General features: G+C 51.8%; 1 protein-coding gene across 1 annotated transcript in view; it reads left to right on the plus strand.

The window, feature by feature from the left end:
- Positions 1–17,654, plus strand: part of OTOF (otoferlin) — a 145,397-nt gene that overhangs the window by 44,992 nt on the left and 82,751 nt on the right. Inside the window, exons 8-10 of the mRNA XM_019470966.1 lie at positions 5,194–5,293; positions 10,290–10,501; positions 13,880–13,966. Of these exons, the coding sequence (XP_019326511.1) occupies positions 5,194–5,293; positions 10,290–10,501; positions 13,880–13,966 (399 nt within the window). The remainder of the gene's footprint in view (positions 1–5,193; positions 5,294–10,289; positions 10,502–13,879; positions 13,967–17,654) is intronic.

Here is a 17,654-nt window from a genome sequence, read left to right on the forward strand (position 1 = left end):
TGCCCCTTCTTCCAAAGGTCATAAACTCTCCCTTTTTTCCTGAGCGCCAGCCAAGCTCTCTGTTCAGCCGAGCCGGTCGTCTTCCCCGCTGGCTCGTCTTTCGGCACATGGGGACAGCCTGCTTCTATGCCTTGAAGCTTTCCTTCTTGAAGAATGTCCAGCCTTCCTGGGCTCCTCTGTCCTTCAGGACTGCCTCCCAAGGAACTCTCTCAACCAGGCTCCTAAACAGGCCAAAGTCTGCCCTCTGGAAGTCCAAGGTAGCAGTTCTGCTGACCCCGCTCCTTGCTTCTCTGAGAATCGAAAACTCTATCGTTTTGTGATCGCTGTGCCCAAGACGGCCTCCAACCGTCACATCACCCACAAGTCCTTCTCTGTTCACAAGCAGTTCATTGCAAAGTCTTGTCATGACTCATTTAATACTTCAGTTGCTTTCTCGGTGGGGTCAACACCACCAGCCATCAGCTGAAACTACCACCACCACCATAAATGAAACCTCAACCGACTAGTGCCTGGAGCATGCAACCTGCAGGGAGAGGTGGAGGGAGCAGGGCTTGGTTGGTCTGGTGGAGAGGAGACCAAGGGATCACCTAACAGCAGCCTGCAGCTACTTGAAGGGGAGTTACAGAGATAACAGTAGTGACAGATGAAACAACAAGGAGCAACAGGCACAGACTGTGGCTTGGGAGGTTCACGTTGGATATCAGGAAAATAATCTTCCCAAGGAGGGTGGTGCAGCCTTAACAAGTCAGCAAAGAGGTGGGGGATCTCCATCCATGGAGGTTTTTGAGGCTTGGATAGATGAAGCCATGGCCAAACTCATCTAGAGTTGGTGATGGTCTTGCTCAGTGCAGGAGGTCCCTTCCACACAACAGGTCTGGGATTCGGACATACTGGCCCTTGACCAAAAGGCTCTGAGCCCTGCTGCGAGATCCCTCGGGAAACATTTCAGCCCCGCGCTGATGTGTTGCTAAAGCAGCAGCTGTGAGCACTGGGCTGCAGGGGATTTCGGATGGGAAACCAAGAGACGTTCAGGGGGCGAGAAGTGGGTACAGGCACATTCCTACCCCCTGCAATTGCAAAATAAGGCAAGGCAGCTTGAAACCATTTTAGAGAAGCCTCTGCAGCTTAAATAGAAAGCAGAAATCCCCAAGCTGCGGTACTGCAGTCTGACTGTTGTTCATCCTCCATCAGCCTGGGGATACTGAAGTGGAAGGTGGATTGCAGTCTCGTGTAAGTCAGCTTTTCTAGAGCATTAAATTGATCAGAAAAATTCAGTTATCTGTCTGAACCTGGTGAACAACACTTCTGGTGTCAGACAGATGCTTGGTTTATGGTAGCTAAGCAAGCTACCACATAACAGCTGAGCTTTGAAGACTCTCCATATACTCATATAGCCCACCGCAGAGACAAGCGAAAGCCTAGCTCTTCTTCGGTCCCGTAGACATCATACCGTGTCCCTCGGCAAAGGAGCACACCTCGTCTTGAAACCATGGCTCTTCCCTGAGGGTAACTCAGTAAACCAGAGTTGTTGGGAGGGAGCCTGAGCCCAGGGTAAGTTCTCTGGAGGTCAGGCTGGTTCCAGCTCACTTTGCATTTCCCGTCACAGCAGTAAGGACTTTTCCCATGGCTGAGAGGTGTTCCCACTTACAGACACATCTGCCGTCGCTGTGTCCGTGCAAGAAGCTTTCTGTTCCTTCATCAGGCCACTCTGGAGCAATATGGATCTGTGAGCCGAAGGTACCTGGGTCCACCTTGATCTAAGAGGAGCAGAGGAGCTACCACCACACCTTAGAGCTGCGTGGCATTTCCAAGGGGCTGCATTTTTATGATGCGCTGTCAGCAAACAGGTTAAATAATACCGACACCTACAAACACATATAAGAGCAAGAACTGCGCAGCGCGTTACCAGCTGAGCCTAGCAACCTTCACAGACGAATCTAACTCGTAAGCAACTGCACTAAAATAACTTGATTTTAGAGCTCAACCCACAAGACCATCCCTCCAAACTGAACTGCTGAAATCAAATCCAGCCATGAGCAGAGGACAGCCCTCCAGAGCCCTGCAACAGAGTCTGTGCTCAAATCCTGAGAAATAAAGCGCAGGCTTCTCTCAAGAAAGCCTTTCCAAAACAAGAGAGCTGCTGCTCTTGCAAACAGCAAATAGCATTATTTCACAAACCCTGAAATCCAGGCTGATACGGCAGCCTTTTCCCCCAGTAAGCCCATCTCAGAGAAGAAGCAGGTCTTCATGGGAGGCGATGACGCATTATTCATTGTGCACGAAGCAATACGAAGCACACAAAGAAAAGGTGTTCATGTTCAGTGCCCTGCGTGGCACCTTGGAGATAGAGTCAAAGGAGCTCAATGCTGGGATCCGCCCGTGCACAGCACGTGGGAGCTGAGGAGGGGAGGTGAAAGTCCTGCAGGGAAGGGCCCCATCCTGCACAGCACACCGGGGCAGGTCTGCCACGTCTCTCCTTTGCTCCTGGCGCATCAAGCACCCCCAGCAAGCTACAGCAGGACCCATCAGAGGTTTGCTGGAAAACAGGACCTCCCTGCTGCTGCTGCAAGCCAGACAGAGCTAGAAAAGTGGATGAGCAACAGTAAGGTCATTTTTCTGTTTTCCTCAGGTAGTTTATTAATTTCCTCAGGTAGTTTATTACTATAAATGAGTGGTGCACAGTGGGATAACTACACAGCACAGTTTGAATTCTTTGGTCAGAGAAATGCCCACGGCAGTACCGTCTGATCCCCACGCACGCAGGTGTGTGCACAAAGGGACACAGGGACCCGTGCAAAGAAAGGCCATTCCCCATGGGAGGGGAAAGAAAAAAGAGGGTTGGCAGAGGCAGGACCCAGGCAAATCAAGCCCTAAAACCAGTGAAGACCCCAGGGAGCTGACCAGGGCTGAGCAGACCCTGCTTTTCCATCCAGCGTTGTGCTGCATTTCAGAGGGTACTTCAAAGCATGAGGGGGTGGCTTGAGAGTTGGGAAAGACAAACCCTATCCTCAGCTCTGCCACAGACTGGCCTAGGGCAAATCTGCTAACGCTGCTTCTACCTTGGGTCTCCAGGCTGCCGATGCAGGCACAGCATTGGGTGCTTGGGTTACACAGGGGCAGGGGCAGGAGAGGGGCCCTCAGTATCCCACCGCACAGTGCGGGGAGTTCTCGTCTCCCTCTCTGAAATCATGTCTCGATAAATCAGCATCTCAGTAAGTGATGCCTTAAGGTTTGCAAGGAAGTAGTTTAATCAGCAGCAGCTTTCTCGCAGGCCCCAGCCGACAGCGCACTGCAGACATATTCCTGGTGTGCCATGTAATATCTTCACTGTCATCTGGGATCGCGGCGCTGGACGTGCAAGGCAGATGGTGTAAGGCAGCTCTGCATTCACTGTTTCAGGGCTTTTTCCATGTCGGGAGTCACTTGTTGATTCATAGCTGGCTCTTCTCAGGCTGGGAAGGACCCTCTCATGCAACAGCAGAACATGAAGAATATAAAGCCACAGCTCTTTGACAAGCCATGAGTTGGCAAATAAGTAATGACTTTTATTAGAGAGCTCCAGGCTCCTCCGCTCTCTGTGGTATCTATTTGGACCTGTAATTTAACAAACGTGGCTGCTTTTAGTGCACACGGTGCTGCACTCCCTGGCTGCGAGAGCAGCAGGCTGCAGTGAGCCCAGGCAAGAGCCACTAAGAGCAATTAGATGCCTTCATCCTGCTCATCTCGGGGGAGTTTAGGTGGTGATCAGATGCTCGTGGGAGAAATGGCCATGCTGGTTGGAAGGTGTTATACGCCCTCACCTCAGCTTTCATCTCAGCCCGTGGTGGGAGTCAGCACGTGCAGGTTGGGTGGGAGAGATGTGAGCCCTCCCCGTCTGTTCCTGCGCAGAGTCAGGCAGGCTGCTCGGGGCAGCAGTGGGGTTGGGGAAACCAGCTGGTTTTCCACTGAAGGAAAGATGGGAGTGCTCTGCATCCAGCACAAGAGTGGGAACAACCTGGGAAGGAGGAAATAATGTGTTAAACCATCACTCCATGCCTGCTGCAAATGTCTCCCTTCAGCCCCAAGCCCTTTTGGCTCTGGGACACGTCGTCCTGGCTCAAGTGAGGCTGTCACCGACTCCATGAGGTGTGACAAATACACAGGGACTGAACTTTGGTGTGCAGCTTGCCCCACACACTACAGACCACAGCAATAATTATAGGACCAAGGATCGTAGGATCATATCAAAGGATCACAGGATAATTCAGACTGGAAGGCATTTCAGGAGATCTCTAGTCCAGCCTCATGCTCAAAGCTGGGTCTGTCTGACCTTACACCAGGTGGCTCTTGGCTTTTTCCAGTTGGGTCTTGAAAGCCCCCAGGATGTAGACAGCCTAATCTCCCTGGGTCCCTGCTGCATTGCTTGAAGATACCTAGCAGGCTGGGAGTGGCCTGGGACAAGGACACGAGCCTTCAGGCATCAGTTATGATTAGACCTCCCTTAGCAGAAGGGAGTCAGTCTTCTCCTCTGAGCAGCTTTCAGACTAGCATGCAGCACCTTCAGACTATGTCCATCCAAGTAAACTAACTGGCATGAGCCCCGTTCTCCAACCCTGGGCCAACCCAGCTGGGCTGGGCTGTTCAACTCATCCCACACACAACCAGGCACATCCGAACGGCTCCAGGGATGTCCTGCCCCAGGATAACCCCTCCTGGGTGGGTGGGTTGGGACCAGGCATGTTGACCTGGGACCTCCCCCATGGCCTGTGCTGACAATGTCCTAGTGCAGACGGGTGAGGGACAGTGCCCTGGTTCTTGCCTTGTTCAATTTACTAGCGCAGGCATAACTGCAGACATTCAGGATGGGAAAGGCCAGTTTAGATTCCCTTAGTTGCATCCCAGTGATACAAGACTGATGGTTCCCAAAGTCTCCTTCTCTTCTTATCCCAACAGCGTCACCTTCAAATGGCTTCTCTCCTGGTTTCTCCTTTGCCCACCATCTCCACTGAGCTGGGGTCACTGGCTGCAGCTGCCAGAGTCCTTGGCCATGCTCTGATCCTGCACCTCATGTCTACCTCCTCCTAAGGCAAATGGGAAGCAAAAACAGCCACGCAAGCTCTAGGGATTTGGCCAGCGAAGCCCTTTCCCATTAAAAATGAATGGTGGTGAGTGGTCACCACAGCTCGCCTGACTTTTCTCTTCTTTGCTCCATAGGCTCATTGGCACTTTCCGGATGGTCCTGCAAAAGGTGGTGGAGGAAGGGCAGGTAGAGGTGACAGACACGCTCATAGACGACAATAATTCAGCCATTCAGGTAGGTCATGAGGAGTAAGCGGCCACTGCTGCCCTTCAGTCATCGGTCCATCTGTCCGTATTTCTGCTGACTCTCGGGGAACAGAGAAGTCTGTGTTACGCACCTGAATCCCCAAATCCTTGACCTTCATCCCATTATTCTTGGTCTTAAGGACTAAGGCAGCCGGGACTGTCCTGAGGGTGCACAGCAAAGGCTGGCTGTTCTGCATGCTCTCCTCCTGCACCTGAGCAATCCCACGCTGGCTCTGCCCCCGCCATCGGTGTCTCAGCTTTAATCCATACCGGTAGTACTGGGCGCTTGAAATGCTCGACATTCACAGTATTTGTCTCTGACCTCAGCGCTGCTTTTATCTGACCCCTGTAGCACATGAGGAATACCTCGTGCAGCAGCTGGCCTGGAGTCCCACTCTTTATACCCCTCTGGGGAAAATAAGGATAAGACATACCAGCCGGTCTGGGTCTGCGCCCCTCATCCAGAGCCCCCAATGCCAAGGAAAAGGCTCCCTGTCTGCAGAGCAGCTGCTGCGTAACTCGGTGCATTTCCATCTGGTTAACGCATCTCATGGGAGCTGTTTCCCATGGAGACTGAGTTTTATAACACACTAGGAAATACAGCTACTTCTGATCTTCTTGGGTATCAAAACCCTGGTGTTTTAATTAAAAAATAAAAACTCAGCTTCCCCCCTCTCCTCTTTTCTTATTCCTTTGTAAGCTGCTTCCTACACTCAGCATAAAGGAAAAGTGCAATTGCACGTAACCCTCTGTGCTAACAACAAGCAATTAGCAATGAAAAGGCGAGTGGTTTCATTAGGAGGAGACAGGAGGTAACTTCTCCTGTGGGGGCAGAGGGAATGAAACCATTAAAAGTACAAAGGATACAGTCCTGAGGAGGGAGGAAAAAATGGAGGGGCTGCAGACCCAGGGTGCAAAAATAATTTCAGGGTTGGAGAAAACAGCTCCTGCTGTTCTCTTGGTTTATCAGACTGAGAAGTTGCCTGATTAAAGTCCATGGGACCCTCCAAAGGAAGAAAACCCCATATTTTTAAGACCCTTCAGTGTCACGGGGGGAGGGAGGAAAATCAATGGATGAAAATTAAATACAGGCAACTTCTTGATGTCAAAAATGATGACATTTCTAGAATGAACTAACCTAGGACTGAGGAGGTACCTGCACTGCCTGGTGTCTTGCAGCCTGGCCAGGAGCTTGGTATAGCTGCACAGTAGGTCAAAGCAAACGGTCTGCTACCCTTTGCCTCTTTATAAGCCGTGTGCTTCTAACTGGAGGCACTTGGAGGAGAAACAACCTTTCCCAGCCCGTGCCTGATGTGCTGGATAACCTGTGCTCATCACCTCCCCTCAGAGGACCTCATGTCTACATCTCCTCTGTGTCACGGCAGCTCTGCTGGAGTTGTTTTAGTTGGTATCCACAGAGTGCTCTGGAAGACATAAATACTGACTGTCTATTGCGACAAAATGGGGGCAGCCTGGGCAAGGCAGATTTTACAGGAGTACAGATCTCCCTTGGATAAGACAAGAAATCACCCCATGTCCTGCACGCCGCAAGCCGTACGGATGCACATGCACAAATCCTGCATTTCTAGTGCTTGCTGTGAGCAGAAATGCCACGTCCCTCTATTTCCCCTGCATTTCTGGGGCATCGTCTTAGCCCCAGGTCACCCCTGTTCAAACGAGAGCTGGGAGGTGAGGGTATGTGTTTGCACTTTGGGCTTTCAGCAGGATTTCGGATCCCTTCTCCCATGCAGTATCCGTTGCAACTTCAGGGGCGCAGAGACAACTCAGCTTCATAAATTGTCTCTCCAAACTGCCAGCTCCCAGCCTTTGCTCCAGCAAGAGGATAAATTTGGACTGAGGGAGCCTCAACAAGAGAGAATCCAGAGGGCAACGCCTGGGACATTTTGCATGGAGAAATATAGAAATAATTAATATTAAATCTGGAATAGCTCCTGATGGGCAGCAGAGTCAGCCCTTCTAGAGAGGTGACCCACTTTCTCCCGGACTCGAAAGATGCTCTTTCTTTTAGTAGGCATAGGAGTGGACCACGGGCAGCAAGGGCTGTTGCAGGAGGAGAAGGGGACTGAAAAATGATCAGAGATGTCGAGGAGGCAGAGGTGGGCAGGTGTGGAAAGCCACTGCCCACCGGCTGAGACAGGATAACCGGCCAGCTGCACTCCTCATCCTTTGAGATGCAAGAAAAGAAGGTTTTGCTTGGAAGCAACATGTTCCTCGCATTGAGCAAACTCGAAGACAAATCATGCACAAGGGTTGCAAAAATCACCTCCAGAATTAGGCAAGAAAGCAATCGCCATCTGTCCCCTCTCTGCAAACCTCGTCTCTCTCAGCTCCTTAAAACCTGTGATTTTAAAGGCATGTTTCCTCTGCAAAGGCACCTGAGGACGTTCTGGCATTGCGTCACCTCCAGAAGGGCTGCTGGCAAGCATGGCACAGATGCTCAGGGTGCTGTAATGCAGCGCAGCTCCGTTTCTGCAAGATGCTGGGCTGGCACCAGGGATCCCTCCCGCAGATTGTGCTCCCCGAGGTCCTACCCCAGCGCAACCATCCCACCTCCAACCAACCCACCCTGGGGTGGCCACACTGCGGACACGTCGCTGTGAAGCAGGGACGGCTCCGAACATCAGCCCCCAGCTCTGGATGAAGGGAGAGACACATCTTCACAGCCGTCATGTCTTGGACAGCACTTTCCAGGCATACCTTCACCTTTCCGTAATCAAATGCAAAGGAAGGGTTGAAAATTGTTTTCCTTTTTCTGTGCTAACTGCAAAATGTCACTGGCAGCTTCCAGCCAGCCCTAATAACATTATCGACTCGCCTTCGCAAAGATATTAAAAGAGCCAGGAATTGTAAAGCCAGGAGGGATATTACGATCGTGTCGTCTGGCTTCCTACGGGAGAGGATCTGGGACATCTCAGAATTTGTTATTATCTCAAGTGGTGAAAAAAAAAAACAACAAATAAAAATTATTTTAAAATGTCCAGTGACAGAGCAATCCCAGCCCTTCAGTGAATCATTCCGCTCCTTGATTTTCTTTACTGTTAAATTGAGAGTTTTGTTTCCAGTGTGAATTTCTCTTGGTTTTAGCTTACACCTACTAATTTCCTTTCAAACAAGTGATGATTTTATTCAGCCCAAACCAAAATCTTTCGGTTTGTTACAATTACCTCAATGGTGAAAAAAAAAACAACAAATAAAAATTATTTTAAAATGTCCAGTGACAGAGCAATCCCAGCCCTTCAGTGAATCATTCCGCTCCTTGATTTTCTTTACTGTTAAATTGAGAGTTTTGTTTCCAGTGTGAATTTCTGTTGGTTTTAGCTTACACCTACTAATTTCCTTTCAAACAAGTGATGATTTTATTCAGCCCAAACCAAAATCTTTCGGTTTGTTACACCCATAATTTTTCATTTCTTTTAAAGGATTTTTAAACCTTTAAATATAGTTTAAAAATGAGATTTCAAAATCAAATGTTTCACAATACCATTGAGGTGGTTTGAAAAATCTGAAAAACTAATGTTTCAACATGGATCTTTGTCTCTCCTCTGCATTTGCTTTTTTAAACAATCCAGAACAGCTTGGTGAGGTCAGCACAGGGTGGCAAATCATTTTGATTGACTCAAATTTGTATTTAGCCATACGAAAAATAAAATCAGTCAAAACCTTCCACAAAGCTCTGTTTCCAGCTGGGTTGGAGTCGCCCCTTAACTGTCATTTGCTAAATGCACAGAATCTTTCCAGGCCATATCTCGTATTTTTCAGCCTTTCATCATCCCTTTGACAAGCTGGGCTGGAGCAAGTCAGGATGCTGTACCTCCTCTTCAACACGTAGATGAAAAAAGGAAGATTTTGTAATAAATTTTCCCACTCACTGTTTGCCTCTTCGTTTTGTCCTTGTGTCTAAAATCGATTGCCTTTGCATTGAATATAATTTATAATTTCTCCGTGGAAGCTGAATGGAGGTGGAGAATGGTTTTTACTTTTGTTTTGATCTTTGTAGCAGCTGTTTGCCTTTCAAAATAGGTATGTTTTTAGCGGAGATATTTTTCTGGCTGCTTTGTCCAAAGCTGTGGTTTTAGAAGGACTTTGGGCATCAGGGCAAAGGTAGTGCCGGCAGTTCTTCGCAGCAAGATGAACTTCCACATGTTTGATTGGGTTTTAAATCCAGAGAAGGATTTTTGGGGGAAAAATGTTTGGGAGCTCCAATCCTGAATTTGCTGCCGCAGCCTGGTGCAATCTTGGGTGGGTAAGTGGGGGATGACCACATAGAAGAGGGAGAGGGCCTTACTCTTACTTGGTTTATCCGGAAGAAGCTTTAGATCAAGCTTGGACAGACCCAGTGCCAGGTCCCTTTCTGCCCCTGAGCCCCAGCCGGGCTGGTCATGGCCAGACTGGGAGACCCCCCTCCCCAAACCAGGATCTATCCAAACCTCCCCAGGGATGCCCATCCCTTGCCAAACCCTGCCCTGCCTGAGGATGGGATGGGGCCAGGCAGGAGCAAGGCACCATGCATCCGTGGGGCTTGGCAGCCCAGCACTCAACAGCAGGGCACAAATTCTTAACAAGTTGATGCACCACAGAGAAAAACCCACCAACGTGACATGGCTTCACCTGCTCCTGGTGCCTTCAGCTGCTCGAAGGGTTTGTCTGCTTGTGCAGGGCTTTTGGTGTCTCTCATATCTGATGTAGCTGGTCTGGCACGCACCAGCGACTCCAAGTGAATCAGGCCCCTGAGCAGGAGGGAGGCTGCAGCACCATGCCTGAGCTGGGTCGGACCACCTCCTGAAGCCAAAGACCTGCTCTCCAACTGTCTCATGCACTAGGAAAGAAGATACTTCGGGGTCAGTAAGGCTCAGAGATCAAGCCAGCTGATGCAACAGCTCTTCCTGCCTTTCAGATTTTGCAGGACCTTCCTTCCTCCCTGTGCTGCCCTTGGGGGCTGATTGTGTCTTCCTTGTGTGTTGCAGACCAGCATCTCCATAGAGATCAGGTACCAGGCTCTGGACGGGACAGTGGGCACATGGAACGACAAGGAGTTCCTGGAGACCCCCAGCGTCCGCTCAGAGGGGGATGGCAGGTACCCCTTAGAGACAGACAGCCTCCTCTCCGGCCACCGGCAGGGCACAGACAGCTCTCCGGGCAAATCCAACCAGCAGTCCGCAGAGAGGAGCTTCAGAAGGTAATGTGATGCTCAGCGCTTGGAGATGTGTGATGGCAGCAGGGATGGGGAGGGCTTGGCTTGTCATGAAAGGGCAGCATTGCCCCAGTGCTCCTCTAAGGTGCATCACATCCCCTGGCCATCAGAAGACCCATTATCACATGGGTGATAATGATCACATTAGCTCAAGGTGAGGATGGGCTGTAAGTGTCCACCCACCGGTGCCAGCAGGTCCCTGGTGCTCCACCACACCTGCCCAGCACAGAGCTGAGTCTTCCAGCAAGCGCTGAGGTTTGTAGCACGCAGCAGATGCTGGAGAGCAAATGTAATTAAGTGCAGATTCAGAGAGGATTAGGGGTCTGGCTGTTGGTCAGGCCTCATATTGGACGGGATTAGAGCCATGTGTGGGGTGTAGAGCCACGTGTGCAGATGTGTGGGGCCTTGCATCTCGATGGAGCTTGCGGTGCCCCCCAGGCCTGAGCTGCCTTCAGGGCAGGAGGTGGAGGTGTGCCGAGGGGCGAGTGCAGCTGCAGCCAGGGACAGAGGGAGGAGGGCATGTCGGCCACAAAACCACACCAGTGTGGATGCTTCTGGGGTGGAAGGTGACAGTGACAGTGCCTCTGACCCGTGTCCGTGTGCTGGGGGGCATCATGGGTGTGCACATCCCATGGCAAGGCAGTTGGCACGGCGGAGGCTGGAGGAGAAAGCAGGGGACACTGTGGCACGGGTGGAGGGAATGAGCCCTGGCACCTCCCTTGCAGCATTAACCCTCAAACAGACAAGCACTTAGTCAAAGCTCCCTCCACGGCAGTCTGTCGGGACCTCAGTACCCCACCAGGCTTAAACGAAATCCCATACCGAAGGCAGTGCGCCCTGTTTGGATTATCTGAGGGACCCTTCACCCTGTGATGGCCGGTGGGGACACCTCCAGATCTTCTAAGGGATGCTGTTACCAGCTTTCATTTAAGGGTCCTTAGCATCACCCTTGTGTCTTTCTAAGCTCATGGGACCTGACACTGGATGGAAACAAGCCCAGGGACCGTATCCTTCCATTTCTTGACACAAAGCTGCTGTAACCAGTTGCAAACACAGCCTGGTGACTGGGATGGGTGGAGAGGGCTCAGGACTGGGGACGCTGCAGTTGGCTGTCCATTGGGATGAAGTGCAAGCTGGGACCAGTTCTGCCATGAGCTGTGGTTTATGGATGCTCAGGGCTTAGTCCTTGCTGGGTAGAACAGCCTGTTTACCACCTCATATACAGCCACGAGGCCAAGGCATGGATAGACACTGAGACCCCAGCGATGCTGGGCCAGATTCAGCCCACCCCATCACAGGCGCTTTGAACCCTGTGCTCAAATCCTCACCCAGCTCATCAGGCAACAGGAGAGTTCTGCAAGTGTGAAACCACTTGTGTATAAATATATCGGGTTCACGGGCTGCTAAGCCAGATTTTCAGGCAGCTTTACATAGTTTATGTAGTTGTGTTGTCCATGGTAGTGACTTTGCCTGTTGGTCTCCACTCCAGTAGCTCTTGAGCCCATTGGTCTCTTTCAGTTGGAACAGTGGAGACATCAAAGTCCTGAACTTGCTAAAAGTCTTGTGGAAAGAGATAAACTGGTAGCAGAGGGAGACTCTATAAGTGGGACAGGCAGAGAGTGCAAGGCAGCCCAGGCAGAGCTGGGTCCTCAGGTCACCCACCACCCTCCTGGGATGAGCACAGCCCTTGTCCAAGGGCTGCAAAGTGCTGGTGGATCAAAGGACGGCCCTTGTGCTTCCAAATCCGCATGGGAGCCCAGCCTGGAGGCGTGAATCCAAACATACCCCTAGGGATGGGCTGCTTTTTTAACAGAGTTTACATCTTGGCACTGTTGCAGCCGTACATCCCCAACGTTGGGTTTATGCGATTGTGTGCTTCAGTAGCGTTTGCTTTCTGTCTGGGTTTAGCACTTTATTGTGGCCATATAAGGGCAGAATTTCTTTTTCCCCACGGTGCGAGACTGAGGGAAGATATCTCCAGTCGCTCGCATCAATCCTAGGCAGTTAATTAACTATGTGAATTGGGCTGAAACCTGTGAATTTTCAAGCAAATTGGAAGTGCAGATTCGTTTCCCAGCTCAGCGGACCGTGATGTTGCTGAACAGGGAAGATGCTGAAGGATTTAAAAGGGGGGTGGCAGGGCAGCGTACCAGGCGCAGCCCGGCTTGCCGAGTGGGTTTCAGCCTGTCTGTCAGCCTCGTGTGTTGGGAAATCAGCGTCCTGCCTGCGCCACGCGGACTTTGGAGGCGCAGGCAGCATGATGTGAATGTGACTTTACTCTCACCAGAGATGTCATTAACACCGCGTGGCTGATGCATCGCCTGCGGCAGGCGGTCGGATGAATTGAGGCTCTGGATTAGGTCTCCGGGGGCTGTAAAGTAAGTCTAAGATGACCAGCTCGGCTGGAGGTTGAGGACAGCCACATTTAGCCTGACAGATCCCACCCGGAGGCAGTTTTTAAGAGGAGGCGTGTGGTTTGCTGAGCACCCCTGCCCGGGTGCACAGAGACGCGTCGTGGCTGAAGGCTGCTGGGCTGTGCTGGCTGCATGCAGACAGTGCGGAGCAGAAGGGCTTTTTGAGGTTGGTTTGTACGTAGTTGGTGAAAAATCCTTCCTGTCGGAGAGCTGAAGTAAATGCAACAGTTTATAAACAGGCAGCAGGGCCATGTGGAGGTTAAATACTGCTGTGGCATCTGCAAATGGTGCTGTGGCACTGATCCTTGCACTGCGTTTCCCCCACAGGTCGGCGCCTCTTAGCAGGTGGGAGGGTGGTTCTTGGTGGTCACGGTTTGGTGAAAGTCCCTTGATATTTGGCTTCAGTTCCTCCTTCAGATCCACGATGCTTTAGGAAAAAGTCCCTTTCTACATAGGGCTTATGCTGAGCGAGGCCGAGTGCTGCGGGTGGCCCAAAGGCCCCAGCACTGCCAAGAGAACCGCTGTAGCCCCTTCCCGTTGCTTCACAGCCCTGGCTCACAGGAGCAGGCTGTGCAATCAGGCGCTGTAAGCAAGCTAATACGCACCTGTTTTAAAGGAGAGAGAGGAGCATCCCTTAGCAGGCACGCCAAAAAAGCAAGGCACGCTGGTCCCACTGTCCCAAGCTTAAGTTCTCATGTGGGCAATTGCACTAAAACTGGTTTCACCTGCTGCTTTTGTCCCAAGGAGCTTCCCCATGTCCTCTGGTTTGGAGTCTTGTCCCCCAGCAGGTCATTCTGAGCGCAGGGGGCTGTCAGGCTTGGCTGTGTCTTGCTGCCCTGCGCTCACCTCTGCCGACCCCAAGGGCCATGGTCATTAATGTCACCACCACTACTGTTACGAACACCAAGGCGGGAAAGGGCTGATGTTTTCCGTGTCACCACCCTCGCAGGATGGAAGAGGACGAGATGTATTACCACAGTGAAGATGAACTTTTGGGAGAGGGGGACACCTTTAGCCAGGGATCGCTCAACACGAGGTAGGGAGCCAGTCAGCACCCACTCGTGCTGGTGGCAGTGGGGTTTGCAGTGCTGTGTTGCTCCTGCCTTGTCCCTATGGATGTCCCACAGGCATTACCCCTGGATTCCCATTTCTTGGCCGCAGGAGAGCTGGTGGGAAGAAGCGATGGAGCAGCTGGAAAAGCATCCTTGGAAAGGATGCTCAGGAGGGGTGCTGGGGTCCAGGATGGAGAAAGGGCCTTGGGGTGAGGCTGCAACTGGGATACCCTTGAGGCCCCCTTCCTTCTCCCGGTCCCACCACACAACAGGCACAGCTGTCCCCAGAACCAGAGATCAGTCATGTCCAGTGCATGGGGAAGAGCTCCTTGTGATGTGCATGAAGGTCTGATTTCTGTTTGCAGTGGCTTTTCTTGCAGTGCGGTGCTGTGAGTTGTTCCCCACCGTGGGCCAGAAAGAGTTTGGGGAGGAGCTGCAAAAAAGAGAAGTTCAGGTAAAACCCGGGGACCAACCCAATGCCTCCGAGAGCAGCTCAGCCAAAGGAAGGAGCTTTTGGGGGGGGACTGCTCAACTCCTGTGGGTCCAGAGATGGCAGAGAGCACGAGGGTGGTTCTTCATACACACGGCTCTTCTGGGGAGCTCATTTCTCGTAGCAGCTCCCCGTGCAGCCTGCCGCCAAGTGCCTCAAGCTTCACTAGCATGAAGATACCGACTCTCCGTCATGGGAATTTATGGCCATATCTGTACTGGTAAACACCTCTGTCAAGTCTCGTTAATTAGACAGTGCCAGGCCAAGCACCTGAAGTGCCCATAACATTAATAAATAATTAGGACAGTCTCTGAGAAGGTTTTGGCTACCTAGCACTGACCCAAACGATCCCCAGGCAGGGTCAGGAAGTACAACAGCCATGGGCCAGTCCCAAAGGGCAGAGTAGGGATTGCCCACCCAAAACCTTTCTTTGGATGGGAAGCATTAACATGGTTGCGATGCATGCCAGGCAGTTTGGCTTCAAAGGCCGGGAGTGTGCCCTTGAACTTTTAATTTCATAGTGTTAGAGGTACGTGGCTGTAGCACATGCCCAGTGAGCAGGACGCTCCAGAAGCATGTCTGTTCCTGCACGTGCCCCAGGCTGTAGATGCATCTGGGATGTCTGGGTGCCTGGAGATGGAGGGACAGTCGAAGTGCTCTGACAAGGCTGCTGGATGCCTGGGAGTCCCCCAAAAGCTCAGATGCCACTTGGGCTAAGCCCAGATGTGGGAGCCATCACTCTGTGCCTTGGGTGGGACATCGCTGTGCAATGCCTTCAGCTTCCCGTGGGTACCACTGCTCGGTGTGGGGACTGAGATGGGCAGCCCTGCTGTGCCACACCAACCTTTGGACCTGGGCAAACCAGGGAAGCCAAATTCAAAGCCAAGTCCAGCTCCCGCCTTGCCTTCAAGGGTTGGGTCGGGTTCGGGATGAGCTGCTCATCATTTTGGCACAGGACAGCCAAAAATCAAATTTCTGCAAGGCAGCAGTGAGATACGTTGTAGGGATAAGGGGAGAGAAACACGAGGTCTGACTGGGAGGGAGTTCAGCTCCCATCCCTGGAGACGCTTAAGTACAAGCTGGATGCACATCTGAGGAAGGGTTTGTGGCAAGCTGATCTCCCTTGGGGAAGAAGTTGGACTTGAAATCTTCTTGGCAGTCCCTTCGCCTGTAATTCTGTGTGACTTCACAGTCTGTTTCCATCCTCTGTGTCCCCCGGGGAGGGGCTTTGAATCCGAATGAAGATAGCGGAAAGATCTCCCTGGATTTCCACAGGCTTTCTGTCAGTGTCGTCTCCATCACAAAGCTGTTTACCTCCTCCCCTGGCTCATTAGGGACATTATTTTGTTATTCAGCTGATTCCCTTTCCTGAGGGGATGCAGAAGGGGGGAAACAAACAGACCTTGAAATGGGAAAAGCAGCAGCAACGACAAGGAATATATAAATAGCGCTGGGCTTGCCAAGCACTTCTCAGCCATTCGCTTGCAGCCTAATAGAGGTGCCAGCGATGCTGGCGAGACACGTGTTGGAAACCTGTGCCGGCAGTGGGGATTATATCAGGGTTATTTGCAGCCAGGCTCAGTCCCTGTGCTGTCAGAAGACACACACCTTGCAGGGAAATAACCGTGTTTACTCTTCTAACTCCTCCGTGCCCAGAGCAACAACCTCAGTTCATAGAAGACGTTTGCACAAGGTGAATTCTCTTGTTTTCTGGACAAAATCTCGGGTGAGGGAATGAGACAGGGGAGGCATGAGTTCGTATGGCGTACATAAATGGTCCAAATGGAAGCACAGGTGCGGGTTGGGCTCTGAGACAGTAAAAGGCAGAAAAAACTGTAACTGCAGTCACGATTTGCTGTTTCAGTCAAAGAGGTGCCCAAATCCCTCGGCCCTGCTGGGCAGGGGTTGAGGAATGGCCCCCTGAGCGTTGCTGTGGCTGGGTGCTGCGGTGCAGAGGGGTCAAGCGAGGTCCCTCTGCTGCCAGCATCCCTCATCGCTCCCGCCACCCCCTCTACTGCCAACACCTCCGTTTGCCTGGCCGAGCCAACGGCCAGGTCAGGGCACGGATCCACGTGGCAAAAAAGTCGAGCAGTAAATAAATAACCACTCTGGGCTTTTCTTTATTTGTTTTTCAAAACTGGATCACTTCCAGTTCACAGTGGGACCACACGCTGACCACCAAGCTGGCTCCAAACCTTGCACCACCTCTGCTGTTGGCCCATAGCCTGAAACTCGCTGAACTTCTGCCTGGACTCAGACTTTGCAGTTTTGCACAGAAGCTCTGACCTGCCTGCAGGCAGATGGGGAGATCTGGCCAGGTTACTAGCCAGGGTCACCTCCCTCCGGTGGCTTAGAGGTGGGGAGGTCCTTATGTCCAGGGGCTGCCCGAGGAGGTAACCAGCGCTCTAGGGAAGGCTGGTGGGGATGTTTGGGACGTTCCGGTGCTGAACTGTTATGCAGCAGTGAGCAAGGGATGCCAGATTTGCCTTCTCTTTGCCAGTCTGTGCTTTCTCTCCCTTAGCAAAGCAAGACCTGAAAGCCCTGCCCCAACGCGTGCTGCGCAGGGGCCACCCTGCCCTCGGCAGCAGGAACAAATCCTTAAGGGATGGCCATTTGCTCCCCATAAAGTCCCAGCAGGGTTCCTGGCAGGGAAGTGCAGATGCAAAGCTCTTTTTGCTATTTTTCCTCCATGACAAGGAAAAGTACCCAAGGGCCTGGAGCACCTCCCCGGCTCCCCGCTAATGATTCAGGCAGAAACAAACAGCACACTGAGAAATAAGGCTGCAGTCAATAGACCTGCAGGAAGCAGTTTGTTGGAGACTGCTGCCTCTTCTTCCTTTAAGAAGAAATATTATTCTTAAAACACAGCCATGCTTCCTCATGGCTTGACCCTTGCCTGCTGACGGATCCCCTGGGAGCCTGGGCTCATCCTCTGGTTGCACGCACGGTGCTTTCATGCAGTGACAGCATCGTTATTGGCATTTCATCTTGCCAAGACTGTGAACCAGTTGGTATCGGCATAGTCCAACTCCACCTCTGTTTTTTTTTTCCACCCCCTGGAACAGCTTTTAATTTTTGCCATCCGAATATGTGATGTCGTTTCTAAGCTACCTTCCCAGGCTCCCTCAACGTTAAATGGAGAGCAGTGGGGCATCTTCACAGGCTGTTCATCTGGGTCCCCC

This window comes from Aptenodytes forsteri, unplaced genomic scaffold, assembly GCF_000699145.1.
Source record: "Aptenodytes forsteri isolate BGI_AS27 unplaced genomic scaffold, ASM69914v1 Scaffold192, whole genome shotgun sequence".
Taxonomy (NCBI): domain Eukaryota; kingdom Metazoa; phylum Chordata; class Aves; order Sphenisciformes; family Spheniscidae; genus Aptenodytes; species Aptenodytes forsteri.